This window comes from Hydra vulgaris, chromosome 09 (assembly GCF_038396675.1).
Source record: "Hydra vulgaris chromosome 09, alternate assembly HydraT2T_AEP".
Classification (NCBI taxonomy): domain Eukaryota; kingdom Metazoa; phylum Cnidaria; class Hydrozoa; order Anthoathecata; family Hydridae; genus Hydra; species Hydra vulgaris.
This window is the reverse complement of record NC_088928.1, coordinates 27,875,603-27,897,500: the sequence shown is the minus strand read 5'-3', so window position 1 is coordinate 27,897,500 and position 21,898 is coordinate 27,875,603. Positions and strand designations below refer to the sequence as shown.

Genomic DNA, 21,898 nt, shown 5'->3' with positions numbered 1-21,898 from the left:
ATTAGTATGTATGTATCTATGTATGGGTGTATCTATGTATGCATGTGTATTAGTTTGTGTATATATATATATATATATATATATATATATATATATATATATATATATATATATATATATATATATATATATATATATATATATGTATAAATGTATATATATATATATATATATATATATACATATATTTATATATATATATATATATATATATATATATATATATATATATATATATATGTATAATATATATATATATATATATATATATATATATATATATATATATATATATATTTTTAATGATATCATTATTTTTATTGTTATTATTACTCTTTTTTTTCAATTACAACATATAAATATAATACATGAATAAATCTTTTTTGCTGTTTGTGTTTTTAATGCATTATGTACAAATTTGATTGTTCCGACTTTGAAACTTCGCCATGAGTACCCACTTTTTTTTCTGAAACCACTGTAATAAAGTCTATTAAAAAATTTATATTTTTTTGCTACTTAAGTTTTTATTTTTGGAAAAATCAGAAATTTTAAATGACCATATCTCATGAACCACAAAAGGTTTTATGCTAAAATTTTTAGGAATTATTTTTCTTATTGATATAAACCAACCCATCAAGTTTAATCAAAATCTGAGGTGGTCCATGTTGAAATCCCTAAGTTTGGGTCCATTTGGCATAGAATGACCCATATGACAATACAAAAAGTGGTGCATGTGCAACAGCAAAATTAAAGGAACTTATTAATTCTCTCAGCTAATAAAACCTTTGTTTCTAGATTGTAAATCTTCAAATTTAATTTTAATAACAAACTTCTGTTTTATTTGTAACAAATGATCACAAACTCTAAAAAAAACTTCCAACAAAGCTGCAAGTAACCACAATTTAAGTAAAAAAAGAACAATCAATTTGAGATTTACATTTATTTGCTATTATTCTATTATATTATACTTTAACAATTATTTAAGAGATTTACCCAAGTTTTATCCATATGTATAATAATCTGTAACTATTTCTTTAGTTAGTTGGTATTATAATATTCCATACTTCATCAATACATACCTATCAAAACTATTACAGTTTTCATGTAGTGTTTGTTCGCCATCAGCACCTGACTGATAATAATTCTTTGCATTAAAATCTAGTCGCTCATTAGCAATTTGATTAAGGTCTTCTAAATTAACTGGATTTTGCCTCATCTGTTATTTAAAAAAAGCTGTTAAGGAAACAATTAAAAACACATTGAAAAAATTTAAAATTAATCTTACTTTATTTTTTTTTATACTATTTTTATATTTTATAAAATGATAAAGATAAAATAATTTTCATATTATATTAAAACGAATAAATTATGCATTTTTTATTGAAAATATTGAAAATTTGCATAATCAATAAAATGGATATAATACAATTCAATGCAAAATCAAACATATTATAAAAATACCTTTTAAATTTAAAGGAATTTGCATGGAATACTTTTTCCAACTTGAATTAAAAACTCAATAGAACAAAAAAAGAAAATATGATATTTTAACACAAATTTAGGATAATTAAATAGATAAAAATTATAAGAAGATTTTAAAATGAAATAATATTAGTTCTATTACAATTGCTAGTAATGGCGATATATTGCAACTTTTTATCAACTTGATAAAAGTAATGGTTAATTTTAATAACTATAGTTAATGAAAGCATATTTTCATTACCATGTCATTAAACTATATTACATACTGGAGAGGATTATAGCAATAAGCTTCTTAATTTTATTATAGCAATAAGCTATTTTTTCTTTCCTCTTTTTTATTTTTTTAGGTTTTTTAGCCAAACCAAGATGTCTTTAATACCGTCTAAAATTATGTTATACGACGTTAGATTATAAGATTTTTTTAAATACCGTTAAAAATCATAAGACGTTATGATAGACGTTGAGATTAAACATTGTCAACTTGTAATAACGTGTTAATTACCTTAAAAATGTCTTTTAAACGCTCATAAAAATAAACCACTTTTTTACGTCTAAAAAAACGTAAAAAAGCTGTTTCGTTTCAAAAGTTTATCATATCCATTTAAATTTTACATACCGTAAATTTTCAAGTAAGTGAATCAGTGCCACCTTCTATTTATATCTAAGCTTCCCTCTTTTTAAGTTCAACTTTATAAGCAACCCTGATCGAATTAGTTAAAGTTCCCCTCTGAACTAGTTAAAACGCTCCTCCCCACTGAGAAAATTGAGCTATGGAAAGAGCTTTTTATTTGGTTTTCCTAGAGCTCGACCAAGAGCTCTTCGAAGAGGTCTACTACAGGACAGTACTCCGAGAGCTCTTTTAGAAGACCACTGAAGAGCGTTTTTAGAAGAGTCTTTATAGAACTCTTAACTTTTATTCTATCAAGTACTCTTAATATTAGAGCATTTTCCATGATAAAAAAATTAACTTGATTTAAACGCTTGGCATCGCAATTCACAAATTCAAACTTATATATTTGAAATAAGAAATCACTTGCACGAGTATTTTATGTATAAAAAAATTAGGGAGCACCCCGCCTTAAGAAAATCTTAAGGCAAGCGCTTAAGGGACCCTTACGATGATATCCGCGAAAAATAAGCCACACTTTACTACTGAGTATTAAAGCGTATTTGTTTGTTAATTTCTATTTTTAGCATTTAAGTAATAAAAAACTAACATTATAATTTGTTATTGATATTACACAATATTAATAATATAACAAAGTTGAGGTTTCTTATTACTGTCCTCTTCACTACCCTTTCCACTGTAATCAGCAACAGCGCGATCTCTAGTGTTATTAAAAAATCGTGCCATTTTACTAACATATATAAATATGAAATACTAACATATAAAAAAGTATATAAAAAAAAATAAACTTTGAATCTAAAATTTAATTCATTTATAACTAAAATATAATAATTTATTAAAAAAAAACCTGAGTGGTAATTTAATGATCAAATAAGTGGTTGCTTTTTAATAATAACGTACATATGATCAATGAAGCGCCGAGCGAGCTTATTTAAGATTTTGATATATAGAGGGGTGTTTATTTAAGAGGTGTCTAACTTATTCAAGTTCAACTTGTTAAAGTTAAAGTTAATGTTGTTAAAGTTGTTTATACCAGAATAATTTTGTAGAAGAATGCCATGAACTGTGCAATAAGAGGATTGGTTTTGAAAATAAACAATTTAATGTTTAACAAAACAAATCCATTAATACGAATCGTATAAGTGGGTTTTTTTGTGCGCAAAGACATTCCCCTGTATGTCCGATTGTATTAAAAATGAAACTTTTAAGTTGGTTTGTTAACAAGTGTGAACAACAGTTTAAAAGTTTCACCTGATATTAGGCGCGGATATTATCGTAAGGGTTCCTTACATAGTCAATATATAACTATTTTGGAAACACAGGATGTTTTCTTAAAATATTTAAGTTTTTCACTGTACTAGTGCCAATAGTACCTGTACAATAGGCGGATTGTATAAACCGAAATTAATAAATGTAGTAACAGAGTTTTTTTTTTATCAACTATTTTAAGTGCACCAAGAAGTTGTTACAGTCTTGTTGCAGAGCACCGCGGAAGAGCATGTGAAAGGAAGTTCACGTCTCCTTCTTTAATGATGTTGTTAAACTTGCCCAGAGGTGGTGTTGAACCATGGATCTCTAGATTATGAGGCAAGCGCGCTAACACTGCGCTACGGCTGCTCGAGTTTTTTTATGGTTTGCGTATGTCATATAAAATATGGCATGCACAAACTTAGACAAACATATATGTGATATGTTTGCACATATAACAAACATGCCATATATGTGCAAACAATTTATCGGCTGTATAATTTAGTTTTGATTAGATAAATGTCTATGGATATAATTGCACACTATCTATTCAAAGTATATTTATTTGAAATGTAAGCTAAATAAAAGAGTTAAACTCTTTATTTTTCTGAATTTTGACTAATTGAGATGGATTAAATTATAACTTAAGTTATCATAAAATTATATATCAGTCTGTACATTGTGCTTGAATCTTATCTAAAAACAAGAAAATTTGGGTATAATTTTTATAATCTTAGATGGTTTAAAAACTTATACCTGGATCAATACCAAAAAATAACTTTTTGTTTATATTATGTTGTATAAGTAATAAAAATTAATCAATCAATATATTTCTGAAATAGTTAGTGGTTACATTTCAAGGTTGTTTACAAATAGAAATTTTACTAACATCAAGTATACACCTAATGAAAATGATTAAAATAATAATGGTTGTAATAATAAAAATAATATTTATAATAATAGACATAAGAATCACAATATAAAAAAAAAAAAATAATAACATCAATAAGTATAACGTTAACAACATATAACAATATATTAACAATAATAAAAACAATAACGATAAAATTAATAAGTTACTTGTTTTTATAAATACGGTAGCTTTTTATACAATGTTAGACAGTTCCCAGTGGGCACAAGAACGTTTTGCAAACGTTTTTTAATGGTCTCGTAAAAGCGTTTTTTATTGGTTTTTTAAACGTCCATATGAAACGATGACCGCACTTTTTTTTACAAACGTTTTGTGAACGTTTTTTAAGGGTTCTACACAAAAGTTTTTTAATGGTTTAATGGTTTTTTGAACGTCCATATGAAGCGGTGAACGGACATTTTTCTAAAAACGTTTTTTATTGGTTTTTATTAAATCTAAATGAAACGTTTTATCGTTTTTAACATTGTTTCTAAAAACCTTTTTTTACGTATAAGTTATTTAAGTAAATAATTTATGTTATACAGAAAATAAAACCTTTTTACAAATAAAAACTTTGGTCTAACAGCCTAGATCCGGATAAATAACAAAAATTTTAAACATTTTGCATACAAAAACATAATAAAAGAATTTTTATGTCATTCTATTAGAGCTCTCTCTTCAAACGATCGCCTATTAACTTATCGACCAAATCGTTCTTTGCTGTATGACACTAATGTTCCTATAAAGAAAAATTCCATATAAATTTTTCATGCATTGCATGTAAAAAAATGAAGCAAAATGTTAACAATAATGAGAAAAAAGAAATGTAAAATTTCACACAGTATATAAAAGGAACAATATAAACGACACACCGCGTTTATTTAAAAATTACTTATAATTACTCTTCACAATAAAGTTTTTTGTAAATGATTTCTTTCCATAAGTTTCAGCTCTCTTATACAATGCTATAACACATCTTGACATAGTTTTATTCAAAATATTATTGGCAGAAGCTGAAAAAGAGCTGAAAAAATCATAGAATATATTTACTTTGATCGCATATTACTTTATTTAGGAAATTTTTATACATAAATGTAAGCAAGAATGTAATAACAAATAAAACTTTACTTTATTATTTAAAATTATTTCACTTTTGTCAAACCTTGTTATATTATTTATTTTATCATTAAAAAAAATAATGAATCTTCAAACGCATTTTATTTCCTCCAGGATATCCACTGTAAGTAAAAAGACATTTATAAACATACGTGTTCCACTAGTAGGTTTAAAACTTGATGGCTGTCCATCATAACAATAAACTGCAGCTTCTCTGAAAGTATTTTTTAACTTGTTGAAAAAATGTTTTGTGTATTATTTATTAACTTGTTAAAAATATACACATTTTTAAACTAAAATTTAAAATAAAAACAGATGAACAAACATTTAGAAAATTTTTGCGCTGTGACTTGCTTCTCTAATGTGCAAACAATTGTGATATATTGCACTTATCATTCTAAAATTCTTGTTAAAAAACAAATACAAAAGGTTGCACACTCCAATCTTTTATATAGACTTACGTTGAAGTATTTAGTTAAGAATATTAAATAACACCAGTTTTGAAAAATTATTAAAAAGCTTGCATATATAAGCTAAATTAAAAAAAACAACCTGATTCTTGAAATTTAGAACTTGAAGACTCTGAATCATTTTATCTCTTTAGTTCTTTAGTCAAGATTTAGGCTTGTCGAAATTTATGATTTCCATTCTTTATAAGGTGAAATTAATGTTTTTTGTATTTTTTTACTTAACGTGCAGTCGCTTTCTAAATTTTTATTACAATCGATGATTGTTACTACTGAATAAAATTTTCCAATTTAGCTAAAAAAAAATCATTGCTTAATATATCTATACAAAGTTATTTCTACTAGAAGTTCTATTTGTATAAACAATGTAAAGCAATATATTTATTTTTTTATAAATATAAACTGGTTAGGGGCTGTTCATTAATTACGTCAACAAAATAGGGGGAGGGGGTCTGAACTTTTTTGCCATTTGTTGAAAAGGGGAGGGGGGGAGGTCAAGCAAAGTTGACGTCAATAATTTTTTATTTTTTTAATTCTATTGCTGCCAAAACAAAAAATTAGGCTGCGTTTGTAGCGTAGTTTCTTTACATAATGTGAAAGAGGTTTTTGAAGATCTTGTAAAAAATTCCAATAGTTACGATTTCTTTATCATAATAAGAATTTTTGAAAACATCGTACATAACGCTCTGAAAGTTTTAAAACCAACTTATTATTCTTTACGTTAACTACAATGTTTTCCTTTACATAAATCAGAACTCCTCCGATTCGTTTATTAGCTAGTCTCTTGACCAATTTCTCTTAAAACCTGGAAGATGCAAAACATAATTATCTGAAAGGTCAATCAAAGAAATCCAAGTTTTAGTTTATGCAAATTATATATCAAAGGTTTAAAATTCTTCTTAAAAAGGTATTTTATATTTCGAAAAAACAAACACATTTTCATTAACATTACCAGTTGACATGTTAGTTTTTCTCAACCGTATTTGGGACTTGCGAATAAGAAAACTTAAAACAAATATAAATATAATAAAATAAAGTTTTGATGTAAGTAAAGAAGAACAACTTTAAACCAATAACATCATTAAAATCTAAGTCCCAATTACGGTTGAGAAAAACTAACATGTCGGCTGTTAATATTAATGAAAATTTGGGAAAAAAATAATTTTTATATAAAAGTTGTCTGAAAAAAAAAAAAAATTCCCATTTAATTTATATGGTTTTTTTTCTAGGTACGACTTTTATATAAAGTTTATTTTTTGCCGATTACCGCCCATTCGTTAGACGGGTACATGGGCAAGCATTTTTACGATTTTCGACAGTCTTATATATCTTATTAATATCTTATTAATACATTACATGTCTAGAATGTTCAGAACCATTGAATAATTGTTCAACAGGCCTAGGTCTATATGTTTTTTTGTGTTAAATAACAAATTTATTACCAATTGATTTAGATATAAATTAAATCAAATCTAAATCAATTTTTGAATTATTATACTTTTTTTAGATTTACAATGGACAAACCAAACTTTCGCAAGTCGTTGTATGAAGCATATATAATGGCGTTTCCCAACAAGCGTAAGCAAGCCTGTCAAAGAGAGGTTACTGAAATTTGGAATAAATTGAAAAAAGAGGAGGATTTGCCAAAAAAAATAGATTTGTTGTTGAATAGTTATACCGCCTTAGCACAGAAAAATAAGGCAACATTGTTAACCTTTTGGGCAGGTCATTCAATGAAGACTGGAAGTGTCTTTCCTAAAAAAGTAGTAACAAATGTAAAAATGTTTTGACTTGTGAAACAACAAACACAAAGCATTCAACAAGATTATATAGAAATCGATTTTGAAGCTGGTCCATCTAGTTCTACTTGTAATGAAAAGTTTGTAAAATACAAAACAAAAGCACAAGATGAATTACAGAGTCAGATAATCATCTATGCTTGTATAAACGAAAAGAATGTGGTGTTATAAGTTCAGATCAAGAAAAGGAACTAAAAGAAAAGAAATCTAAAGTCGATGAGCTTGAAAAAAACTCAAAAGAAAAAAATATGAACAAGAAAAGCAAAAGATATTTCGAAAAACGAAAAAAGAAACTTTAGCGGAGATTTGTGCTAAAAATCCTGACATCAGCAGTAAATTAAAGATCCGACAGACAGCTGGGCGATCAACAATTGAAGAAGATCAGCCGCTACTTTTAAAAATCATCGTTAACATTGCATTGTATGGGTCTGCTGCTCATGAAAAAAGACAAAGTGATGTGTATCGTAGTGTTAGAAATCTTGATGAATTGACAGAACAGTTAAATATTAACGGTTTTTAAATAAGTAGAAGTGCTGTTTATACTCTGCTCCTGCCAAAACTAAGTTTATCATCGGAAGGCAAACAACTGTACTAGTGAAATTAATTCGAGCACAAAATGATTTACACTCAAAACATATTGATGGTTGATTTTGTACAGCTACTTTATATCACCTTGAGTAAATGGCTTCTTTGTTGGGATCTAAAGAAGTATGCTTCATCAGTCAATATGACAAAGCCAGAGTCCCCATAGGATTGACAGCAGCTAACAAGCAAGCTCCACTTTTAATGCGCGTCGAATACCGCGTTGCCTGATCACAACTGGGTTGTAGCATCTAGACACAAACTCATCCCATCTGTTTATGTTGGCATTGAAATCTAAAAAGACGGTTTAGGTAAACCGGAAGCTGTATCATATTCAGGCCCAACTTACATAGCCATCAGATCATGCAAGCATTGCTCAACATCAGCTTATAGTCATGGACTAGATTATGAAAGGCTTCTTGAATTGGAGGAGTTTGACATTGTTACAAAAGATCCAAGCAGCAAGTTGATCAAACCGATTCTTATTATGTCTGTGGATGGTGGACCTGATGAAAATCCAAGGTACCGAAAAGTTATTGATGTTGCTGTCCATCATTTTGTAAAGCAAAACATTGATGCAATGTTTGTAGCAACAAATGCGCCTGGTAAAGTGCGTTTAATCAAGTAGAAAGACGAATGGCTCCTCTTAGTTGAGAACTGTCCGGATAATTTTGCCGCATGAACATTTTGGAAGCCACCTTTACACACAAGGTAGAACAGTTGACGAAGAATTGAAAAAATTAAACTTCAAATATGCTGGGCAAACATTGTCAGAAGTATGGAAGCAAGTAAGTATAGATAATTTTCAAACAGTGGCAGAGTAAATTGTGCCTGAAAAGTCTGAGCTTGAAGTTGAAAATTTAATAATCAAAGATCAAGTCTGGTTCCAAAACCATGTAAGAACAAGTCACTATTTTCTACAAATTATCAAATGCTGTGATTTAACTTGTTGCCAACCGATTAGAAGCTCGTATTTTGAAATTATTGCTAATAGATTTATCCCCCCACCAATTCCAGTCTGTCAACCTAATGAGGGTCTTAAAGCACCAGATATATCTGATATAAACTTACATAAATTTCCATCTCTTTTCTGTAGTCAGTCTATCAAAGTTGAAAATATACTACCTCGATCAGCTTTCAAAATTCTTCCATATGATATATATTTTCCATCTATTCAGTTGGCATTGTTTGAACGGATCTGTAAAATCTGTCACGTTTATATTGCTTCGCAAGCCATATTAAAGAACCACATTCAACAACACTAAAAAATTTTTCTTGAAGTTGTAAACTACTAATGTAACTACTACTTAAAATTAATTTTTTTTTCTTAAGAAGGGGGGGGGGGGGAGGGGTTAATTAAATATTGACGTTATTTAGGGAGTTTTTATGTAGTTAGCGTTTTTTTGTAAAATCTAAAAATAAATCTCACAAAAAGCAATTTGAAATTGCGCGCTAATTTAATTTTAAAAAGAAACTTTATAACTAGATACCGCTTTAATGGCACTTATAAATTGAAAAAGGAAACTTCTAAAAAATCAATGACCTATTTTCATAACTAATTTTTCTAAAAAATTTGCATGATTTGTTTAATGATAAAAACATTTAAATGTTTTTGTTTTTTCTACAAATTTATTTTTATAAATTCTTAAATAATTTGAAAATTATAGTTTTATTTATCCTACAGATAAATAAGATAAAAACCTTAGGATAAATAATAATAATACAATGGCAGCGTCGGGGGCTACCGGAACATAATTAAAATTAGTGGATGGAATGAATGGCATGCTGTTCTCATTCTTCGGGTTCTGTATGTTTGGAACAATAATTATACTTACTCTTAGACCCGTTAAGAAAAAGGATAGCTACTGAGTAATTTGCTTTGTAATGTCATTTTTAATTATAATTGTTACTTTTAAATTTTAAAATATATCTTGGTTTTAATTATGGCTTGACTTCTTTGTTGCATAAATTCTTCCTTGTTGAATAATTTTAAAATTAATTCTAAAAAACCAAAAGCATAATTTATCTATCTTGTAATTCTATAAAAAGGAGATTGTTTTCTATACAATAATTACATGAAAACAAAACAAAAAAATTAATAGGAAAAATAATATTTTTATGCAAATGCTAACAAAAGAACAGAAAACTGTTATGGCTAATTTCATTTTTCAAAACAAAGAGAAAATGATTGGTTCTCTCTCTCCGACTTGTAGCAATCAAGATCGAAAAGAAAAATGGCAAGAGGTTAGAAAACATCTAGTAGCTCATGGTCTTTCTTCCACTGTCACTGTTGAGCATATTCGGACAACTGAGTGGCAAAACCTGAGGAGATCAATCGTGGATAAGTTCAAGAAACTTAAGAAATCTGGTGATGAAGGTAGCTAACTTTCTGATTATGAATGCACTGTGATGGACATCATCGGAAAAGAATCAGCGCATATTCTCCCAGTCAAGTTGGAAAGAAGGTTCCGACGAATAAACTCACCGGAGATGCCAATCTAAATGAAGACATTACTTCAAATGACTTTGTAGACATCCCAGACTCGGTTAGTTTTGCATTGCTATTAGAAAATTAATTTTCGCATAAGTTTATTATAGAATTTAAAAAATTTATTTTAATTAGTTGAAACTGTTATTGATAAAAATATTCTAAATAAAAATTACATTGATGTTTAAATTATGTAATAAATGTGCTGTGGTTGATAATTGCAATCTGTGTAAAATTAAATTTGTAGTGCATTCATTTAAATTTTAAACAAGTTCTCTAATTTATAGATATTTCCCCTCAATTGGGCAAGAATCAAATACATCAAATTCTGACATTGTTTTGCCATTTAATCAAGTCCCTAGCCTAAATCCGTCACTAAAATGTCTGTCGAAACAGTTCTAAAGTCTTTTGCTGCAAGATCAGTTCCCCAGAATATACCAATTATCTCGACTAGCTCTATTAATTCTGTAAGAAGTTTATTTTATAAGAATTGTTAAACTTCTATCATAACTATGTATTACTCTTTATTCGTATGAACCCAAATATTAATTTAGCTAGTTTTTGTCATGTAGTCACTAAATATTAGTGTAACTTTGTGATTTTTAAAATACTTAACATTAATTGATACTACCAAAAGCAATCAAAAATTAATTTATTTGAAATTTTAAACGCCATGAAACATTAAAGTCTCCACTTTTTGGTTACACCTATCAATAAAATTTTCTACAAAACGATCGACATCATTATCAACTAACATCTTTTCGGATAATAAGTGCGGTGCATTAAAGAAAGCTAAGATAAAGCAGGAGCTGGACATGCTAAAAGAAGACACTGCGCACAGGGTTAAATGCCATAAATTCGATTTAAGGCCAAAATGAAAAAAATTGTTCTTGAGCAACAACTTCTCCAGGCTCTGACCCAGTCTGTAACGCCTCAAAATGTTGAAACATTCGAGCCAAACAATCTTTGTCAGTCAGAACCATAGATAAAATATATTTATTTTTTAAAAAAATACCAAGTATAGAAACGTATTCTTTGTATGAAAGTTTAATTGTCGCGACAAAATTGCTTGAAATTTTTTTTATATTAGGTATAAAATTCTATGTGTTAACTTAACATTAAATAAATCTGCCAAATTTCAGAGCTGCTAATGAGTTGATGATTGGAGAATATTTTATATTTATTTCAATATAAGTTACTATCATTAGTGTCAGGTAAAAATTAAGCAAATTTCAACATCCCTTAATTCCGGCATATCTCATTTATCTAAACAGTACAATATAAGTAAATACAAAAGTTTTTATTCGATTTAAACAAACTATATAAAATTTGAACAAAGCAGAATATAATAAACTAGGAAAAAATACAAAATTTTAGATTCACTAAAATACTTTTTTTAATTTACATAAGTTGAACAACTGCAAAATTTGATCACGGCGTGCGATTTTTAAATTTCATCTATTAGTGTCGTCTCTAACTCGAAAGCGAAAGGCTGTGGAAGGTGTTAATGGAAGATATTCTCCCTCATCTTATACTTTAATGCACATGTTGTGAATCATGCAAGCACATATTATAATTGAATTGAAATTTGTAGAGAGTAAAACCAGTGTTTCAAAATCCCAAAACATCGCTCGATCACATTTCTAGTTTTTCGATGTGCATCATTGAAACAACGCTTGGAAGCTGTTTGGTTGTCGCTGTAAGGTTTGATGAGCTAATTATTACAGGGATAGCTTTGGTTACCTAAGATAACTGCTCCTGTAAAAATTTGCTCACCTCGAACTTCAAAAGCGTCCCAAAGTGTTGATTCACGTAACACCTTTAAATTTTTCAGACTAGCTAGTTGTTATTGTACTCAAAAATTCTAAAGGTGAATAGGCAATGCAGATTATATAATATATTAGGAGAGTATACATTTGTTTCTTAATTTTTTTATAACAAAATATTTTTTGATATTTTGACAGACCAGATTAAGATGAAAGTCTAAATATGACTTAATATGCTACACTAGTTTTTTACTTAGATGTTTTTTAAAATATGGTTATTTAAATAACTGTTTGTTAAATATTGTTAATTAGATAATTAATGAATTAGCTCAAATTAATTAATTACAAATTTAGTAAAACTAAAACCTACCCTAGAATCATGCCATCGCTCAAAGCGTTAACGTAATAAATAAACAAATCTAGGCCACAAACGCAAAGAATATTCAAGGAATAGAACTGGTGGCGAATAAAGAATGCATCTTCATCTTTTGATGCAGGGATAATTGGTATGTGACAACCATCAATGCAATCACACACACTTGGAATCTGTGCCACAGTGTAGAACTCCCTGGACAAAACAAACTTTCCAGGACTGCATAAACTACTCGATGGCTGTGGTCATCTTTGAGCATTTCTTCAAGGCTATCCTAAATTGAAACAGGGATTCGGTACCGCTCACGAAAGACAGATTCAGAGATATTCTCTTGAAACTTGCGTTCTTGAAACTATTTTATGTTTAAATATATATATATATATATATATATATATATATATATATATATATATATATATATATATATATATATATATATATATATATATATATATATATATATATTAGTAGTAGAAAATCACTTAACAGTGTTAAGTGATTTTCTACTACTAATATAATTGCTCTGTTCTTTTAAGAACTATTGTGTAGAATACTTTTTAAAGTTGTTTAAATATATATATATATATATATATATATATATATATATATATATATATATATATATATATATATATATATATATATATATTATTTTTAAAAATAACACGATGTTTATTCTTGACATGTTTTGTAAAATTTTATTTATATTTTCAAAAGATTATCTTACAATAATAAAAAACTCTGAAATATATATTAAAAAATAGAAGTCTTTACAGAGAAATATTAACGGACAAAAAATGATACATAATAAACCAATATATTTATTACAAAATAACTCGGTAAATAACCAATAAAAATAACCAACTGTCAAAAAATATATATATATTTATACAAATAAACTGACAGTAAAATTAAATAGATAAGTTTATAGTATAATGTAAAGCTTGTTTATTAAGTGAGGGACTTTCCCATTTAATGTGGAGGGCTTCTTTTATCTTTAATTTGTGTTTGTTTGGGGCATTATCCAAAATCTCAAAAGAATCACAGTTAGCCAAACTTTTGCAATTAAGAGATAAATTTAAGTGTTTAAATATATGAGATTGTTTATCACTTTTAAGGTGCTCATTTATTCTAGTTGCCAAGTGTCTGGAGGTTTCTCCAATATAACTGGCATTACAGCCAGCGCAAGAAAATTTATAGACAACATGAGATTTAAGCAGTTTAAGAAGTGACTCTTTTAAGCAAAAACAATCTTGTATTTTATTAGTAGTGAAAATTAGTTTTATTAGAATATCCTTGCAATATTTATGAACAATTTTTGAAATTTTCCTTTTAGTGTAATTAGAGTACATTCCAATGTATGGAAGCTTAAAGTATCTTATATTTAAGCTATTAACAATGTTAGACACAGATGGGTTCATTTTCTTATCAATATAGGATTTAATTTCATAGTCAATAATTTTTTGTGGAAATTTATTATTTTGTAAAACTAATGATAGATTCTTAATATCTTTATCAAAATCAAACCAAGAATTATTAATTTTAAATGTACGATCAATCAAACACCGAACAAGTCCAAATTTGTTGCAAGAGGGAATAAAACTAAAAAAATTTTGTAAAAGACCTGTATACGTTTTTTTGTGATAAACTGAAGTCGTAAACGAGTTGGATTTTTTAATAAATACATCTAAAAAAGCAATCTGGTTATCTTGTTCTTTTTCCATAGTAAATTTCAGATTTTTATGTTGTTTATTGTTGTTTATATTATTTATGATTTTTATGTTGAGGTGTTTGAAAAATTCTTGAGCTTCATATTCAGAATTAAAAATAGCAATTATGTCATCGACATACCGTTTATAAAAAAATGGTGCTGTAAAAGAGCAGTTATTGACCCATGTTTGTTCATGATAACCGACGAAAATATTAACTAAGATGGGCGCTAAAGGAGAACCCATAGCAACGCCATCTGTTTGATCGTAGTATTTACCGCCAAATAGAAAATGTGAACCGGATGTGGAAATCTGAAGTAATTTTTTAAATTGAACTTTTGAAAAACGTTTTGAGTTAGTTTTATCTTTAAAAAATAAATCAGTTGCAATGTTGATGGTTTCTTTAAGAGAAATATTCGTGAACAAACTTTCAACATCATATGAAACAATAAATTTATTAGTTACATTAATTTGTTTTAATTCTTCAACAAAAGAAAATGAGTCTAAAGTGCAAAATTGTTTAGGTATATATGGAGACAATAAATGAGAGAGATGTTTGGCAAGGTTGTAGTTATATGTTCCGATTGTTGAAATGATAGGTCGAAATGTTGGAAGAGAACTATTTTTACTAACTTTGTGCATCTTAGGTAACGCGTAAATTCTTGCAGGTTGAGATCCTACAGGATAGATTTTAGTGTAAATGTCTTTTTCAAAACATTTAAGCTTATAAAGTTTTCTAAGATACCCTTGTAAAGATATTTCTCTTTTTATAATTGGATCCTCTTTTAATTCTTTAAATTTAGTCTTATTACTTATAATATTATGTAATGAATTTATATAATCAATTTTATTAAGAACAATTATACCATTTCCTTTGTCTGGCCGTGTAAAATTGCCACCAGCGTTTATAAAAAAGACGGATGTTTTCGCTCAATTTGATTGTATTTCGCAATTTCTTAATAATCAACTGAAAAACAACGATTCAAAACCTCAACTTAAAAGTGAACTTTCCCATTTGGCTAACAACAACGTATACAAATACACTCCATCTGAAAATTGTCTAAGAAAACATAAATTATTATAAAGACTTCGGAATAATGAGAACATTGTTATATGAATAATGAGAATTTTACTGTCAGTTTATTTGTATATATATATATTTTTTGACAGTTGGTTATTTTTATTGGTTATTTACCGAGTTATTTTGTAATAAATATATTGGTTTATTATGTATAATTTTTTGTCCGTTAATATTTCTCTGTAAAGACTTCTATTTTTTAATATATATTTCAGAGTTTTTTATTATTGTAAAATAATCTTTTGAAAATGTAAATAAAATTTTACAAAACATGTCAAGAATAAAAAACATCGTGTTATTTTTTATAAAAATTACTTATTTTATGCTATTACGACGTTCAACAAATATATATACATATATATATATATATATATATATATATATATATATATATATATATATATATATATATATATATATATATATATATATATATATATTATATTAGTAGAAAATCACTTAACAAAATTTTTTTCCATTTAACACTGTGTTTCGTCAACAAAGGTTCATCAGAAATGCATCAACAAAGATTCATCAGCATTTCTGATGAATCTTTGTTGATGAAACACAGTGTTAAATGGAAAAAAAATTTGTTAAGTGATTTTCTACTAATATAATATATAATTGCTCTGTTCTTTTAAGAACATTGAGCACTCTACTGTGTAGAATACTTTTTAAAGTTGTTTAAATATATATATATATATATATATATATATATATATATATATATATATATATATATATATATATATATATATATATATATATATATATATATAATATCATTGCATATATTATATATATATATTAATGCAATGATATTATATATACATTATATATATAATATCATTGCATTTTTACTAAAGAATTAAACTTTTTAATTAACAATTTGAAATCTAAGAACATACTGTTAAGAAAATACTGTTGGTTTTTACCTGTCGAGGTGGTCTGTCAGTAAATCTTTTTTGAAAATCTAAGAGATCTTTAAGATCTGACTCAAAACTGTTCATTTTACAGAGCTAATAAAAAATATATTAGAGTATTTCAACAACAAAAATTTGTTTTATAGTGTCATTTTTGATTGTAATTACTGTTAAATTTACTTTTAAATAAAAAAAAGCAATTCTTATGAGGTTAATTTTTTTTGTTGCTATGGATACCTTACTTTGCATAGCATAGCAACAACATATTTTTGGTAGTTGTTTGTAACTTAATTACTGACACTAACAGTAATAAAATTACTTTTAATTTTAATTACTACGTTTGTAGTAGCTTAATTACTAACAAGAATTAGTACCCTACGCGGCATATATATTATATATTAAACAAAGAACAATCTTAGTATTTCAGAACAAAATATTAATGAAGAAATTTATTCAGCCAAAAATTGCTGAATTTAAAGACGTTGATTTTAGGCATGCTGTTCAACGATTTGTTAACTTGTATAAAAAAAAGTGGAAATCTGCAAACTATACTGTAAAAATTTTTGAATAGAAGTGTGTGAACTGGCTTAATGAACACTTAGTTGTCAGTAAAAGACAATGAATCAACTGCAAGTAGACGTGGTCGAAAACCAGATTCATTTGATGATAGTTATTCTAAAACTAAAAAATGGTATACATCTGGTATACTTGAATCTCATTCATCTAATGTATTATTTTTTGCTGCTAGTAAAAAACTAAGAGATGAATCTATTGTTATTGCTGCCAAGGACGTTTTAAATATTTCAAATTCAGATAAAGCAAGTAATTATTAAACAGACAAAGCACTGGCTTTAATAATTGATGCCAGCCTGACAAAAGCTTCATAAAAATTGATTACAAGCGGAGCCTTGGAGAAAGAATATAATATCTACCCTGCTTACAATGAGGTCAGGGATGCAAAATTGAAATGTTATTCTGAAAGTATGACAGTTTAGCTTCAGTTCATTTAAAAGATTTAATAATTCATACTTTTCAAAGAATTTGTGCACTTCAGGAACCTGTGTTGAGGCACTCAATATTGAACGACAAAGCAATAAAAGCAATGGCACTCACGTGTCATTGCTTTTTGATGATGCTACTAGTCAAAGCATTTATAAAAATATCAAAACCTTTTTTTCAGATTTTACATTATCTTGGTAACACTCTCTTCAGGATATGAAATAGACTGATTATTGACACTGTTAGACTATATGCGTCCCTTTATCATGGTATTACATGGCTCAATTAGTTCATAAAGCATTAATATATGAGCCTCACATAATTAAAAGCCGTACATTATCAATCGAACTTATGTCAGAGGAAGCTCAAGAGGCTAGAAATAAACACTTCAAATCTTATCGCGAAAATTTCAGCCGAAAAACAGACAGAAGAGCCACAAATACTGATCAAATCAATAGACTCCTAGTTTCCAGTGATCCTGTTATTTCATCACTGCGTTAATCAACATCACACCTAACAAATCATAAAACATATCCTTCATATGTTATACAATTATTTAAACAATCTTCAATCGATATTATTTTTTTATAATTTTTGGTATTATTATTCAATACAGGTGGGTCGAAAATCAGATAAAATTTATTCAAAAATCAATTTACCCCTTTGTAACTAAGGTAAATGTCTGGTAACTAAGCAATATAAGTATCCATAGCAACTAAATAGTAAAAACTTGTCACTTTTATAAGAAATGTTATCTCATATTGGAACTCATGCCAAATTTAGTGAATATAGCACTCTTAAAATATCTGCAAATATTGTGGTTGTTGCTAAGCAAAATAAAGGTATCCATAGCAACGAAATAAAAAATATTACCTTTATAAAAAGCGCAGTTAATATCAGTGATCATGCTAGTTTTAGTGAATATAGCCCTATTATTAAATTAGTTATGAATTTTGTCCAGAAAAAGTAAATTCCCACTGTGGACTGTGTAATTTTACAATGTCTACAATGTAGCTACATTGTAAAAATTTACTTTATAGGATAGGACCCATGGTCATAAAAACTGAACACTGAATAATTTAAATATAAAATTTGAAATCTGTTGATGAATACATAACCAGTTTATATTTATAAAAAAATAAATAATTCAATTGACTTTACGTTTAGGGTAGGGGTGGGGGGCTAAGATTTTAGGGTTTCTTGTTCCTACTTTCCTATCACAGTAATTTTTTTTTGTGAAAAATCTTTTCGTCATACATATGAACGTAAAAAAGTTTGGAATATTCTTTTTGTTCAAAAGTTGGTTATTTAAACATTTAAAAACCTTCCTACGCCACTAATTGAAGGTACAAAATGTTTAAATTTTAAAGTGCTATATTTTTAGTTTTAGAATCGTATGAGTTAGATATAACCAATTGTCGTGGTCAAAGTTACGACAATGCGTCTAACATGTCTGGTAGATATGCAGAATTTCAAGCTTGCATTAAAGTAGTTGATCCTTTAGCTACATTTGTACCATGTTCTTTTAATGCACATTCATTTAATGCACATTTTAATGCACATTTAATGCACTTTAAATCTTGTTGGTGAATGCTCTGTGGACTGTTGTAGAAATGTTTCTGAATTTTTTATTCTGTTTCAAAATATTTGTAAACTTTTCAGTGCTACTACATATAGATGGGAAATACTTTAGAACAATTTAATTTAAACATAAAATCTTTTATTTAAATTGTTCTAAAGTATTTCCCATCTAATTATCAAAAAAAAATCACTTAAAGTTGTTGTTGTTCTTTATTACATTTTAAAACATTTTTGAAAATATTACATAAAATTTACAAGCTGAAATATAAAATATAAACAATTACAAGTAAAGTTTTTTAATACATGAAAAAAATATGCGGAGATTCTTAGAAGACCGTAAGGTCTTGCCGTCGATAACCATGTACATATTACAATTTTACATACATGCTAAATATTTCATTAGTAAATAAAAAAGTTTGTGTTTTGCAATAATTAAAGAATAACAAGATTTAAATAAAAAAATAATAAATAAAAATTTACAAAACATTTCTTAAAGATAATATCGACAGATAGTATAATAGCAGTATAGGCTTGCAGATACCAGGTGGTCAGGAAGATCTGATGCAAATATCAGCTTAAAAAAAAACTGGAATGAAATAATTAATACAGTCTTTTATCAAAGATGATAAATCAGAAAAGCCAATCACAAGATCAGAAGCTAATGGGCTATATTTAAAAATAAATAGTCTTGAAACAACTAAAACAACCACATTATGGGGTAATATACCTGAAAGATTCAACAAAACTAGTAAACAATTGCAGTCAATTGAGATTTAAAAAAACAGTTGTAAGTTTATACGAATTGCGTACTCGATATGTATCAGATCTAAGAATATCTATTTATATTTTCCATATATTTCCTAGGAAAAAAAACTCTATAGAATTTCTATAAACTTTTGAAACATATGGCCTATAGAAATTCTATAGAACTTGTATAGAATATCTATTAATTTATATAGAAATTGCTATAAACATTTTTTCTATAGAAAAAAAAAGTAGAATAAAATGCTCTATAGAAATTAGAAATTCTATAGAAATTTTATAGAATTTCTATATATAGGCCATATGTTTCAAAAGTTTATAGAAATTCTATAGAGCCTTTTATCCTTGGTTGATACCTATGAACAGAGAGGATTTAATAATTCGAAACACAAAACATATCGAAAAATATGCAAAAGAAAAAGAAAATTATCTGCAAATGAAAATACAGAAATAAGTTTTAAAATTCGAGACTCTTCAAAGTTTAAACATTTTATGCTTTTTTTTTTTCTTTTTTAATTTTATTTAGGTGCCCTAAGAAGCCCTTTTGGTCTTATCACAGAGCACCGCGGACGCATTTAATTGGAAGTTCACGCCTCCTTCCTAACCGATGTCGCAAAACTTGCCCAGATGTGGGGTTTGAACCACGGACCCTTTGTTTCTGAGGCAAGTGCGCTACCACTGCGCCACAGCTGCTGGTAATTGATAAACTACATTCTGAACTGCAATAAAGAAAAGTGTGCAATGATGAAGCTCAAATAATTTGAAATAATAAAAATGAACTTTTAAATAATGAAACTATCGCCATTAGAAGTTTAAAAAAAAGCAGAAATACTTTAAAATGTATATAAAAATGATTTTTCGTCTTCATTTGCTAACAAGTGTATACAGTTTAGTTAACATGAGACACAAGGTTAACAGGAGCGCCGAGCGGGAAAACTCCAACGTACCAGATTTTACACTCCCCCCGTTGACTACAACCATTGTAGTCAACAATATATAATTAACAAAAAAAAATAAGTAAAAGTTATTTTAGTAAACTTGTTCCAAGATTATTCTTGTTTCTTCTCCGACAACTGCTGCTCTTCGCTTTGAGTCAACATTTTTTGCTGTACTACTAACTTCTAAAGAAATTAATTTCTGTAGAGGCCTAACAGTTTTCGTACGTCTTTTCTCCTTAGAAATAATTGCTAACTCTGCTTCTCGTACAACACCATTTCGACCAGCGATTAACCTTTCAATTTTTCCTATCCTCCATTGTCCACGTGGAGTTTTTGTTTTTATCTTTAATTAATACTGTCACCTTTGACTAATTGACGATTGTTTGAGGCATAGTAATCTTTTCTGTACAAATTATGTTGTCTTAGTTTATTCATGTAGCTATTGTAAAAACTGTTCCAAATACTTTCAAAAAGTTTTCTAATATATTTTGTTTGATTGGAGCAGTCTTGTGGATGTAAGCAAATTGGAACATTTTCCGATATTGTACATTCTCGTCGAGAAATGTCAGCACCAAACATCAAATGAAACGGATTTAATGATTCAGAAAAGTCATGATCAATAACATAAACTAACGGACGCTGGTTAATTGCATATTTGACTTCACATAAAACTGATGACAACTCATCGTATGTAACTATTTGTTTATGCAAGAAAGATCTTGCATAAACAATAAGAAAAAACTTTGTCTCAATAAGAATTGAGACAAAGTTTTTCAGAACGCACTAATCGCTCATAAAAGCATCCCCACCAGGGTGAAGCAGGAAGAATAAACTGTTGTCGAATGCCCCTATTTAACATAAATTCACAAACAGGTTTTGCTTTGAAAGTTTTTGCATTATCACTTATTAAAATTTCAGGGCTTCCTCGTCTTAATATGAATTTTCACAAAGCTCTTAAAAATGAAGGTACCTGCAGATCATTTGTTAACTTTAAATGAATTGCTCTAGTCGTTGCACAGGTCAATAATAACACATACACTTTTAATACA

General features: G+C 27.6%; 2 protein-coding genes across 2 annotated transcripts in view; both read right to left on the bottom strand.

The window, feature by feature from the left end:
* LOC100211966 (uncharacterized) overlaps window positions 1–21,898 on the bottom strand; it is a 92,950-nt gene that overhangs the window by 53,840 nt on the left and 17,212 nt on the right. Inside the window, exons 2-3 of the mRNA XM_065805234.1 lie at window positions 1,462–1,515; window positions 1,080–1,216 (exon numbers count right to left, since the gene is read on the bottom strand). Coding sequence (XP_065661306.1) covers window positions 1,080–1,216 — 137 coding nt within the window. The 5' untranslated portion in view covers window positions 1,462–1,515. The remainder of the gene's footprint in view (window positions 1–1,079; window positions 1,217–1,461; window positions 1,516–21,898) is intronic.
* On the bottom strand, window positions 13,771–16,656 carry LOC136085382 (uncharacterized). The gene is made up of 2 exons (XM_065806684.1): window positions 16,569–16,656; window positions 13,771–15,359 (listed from the first exon to the last, which is right to left on the bottom strand). The coding sequence occupies exons 1-2, from the start codon at window positions 16,654–16,656 to the stop codon at window positions 13,771–13,773; spliced, it is 1,677 nt and encodes a 558-aa protein (XP_065662756.1).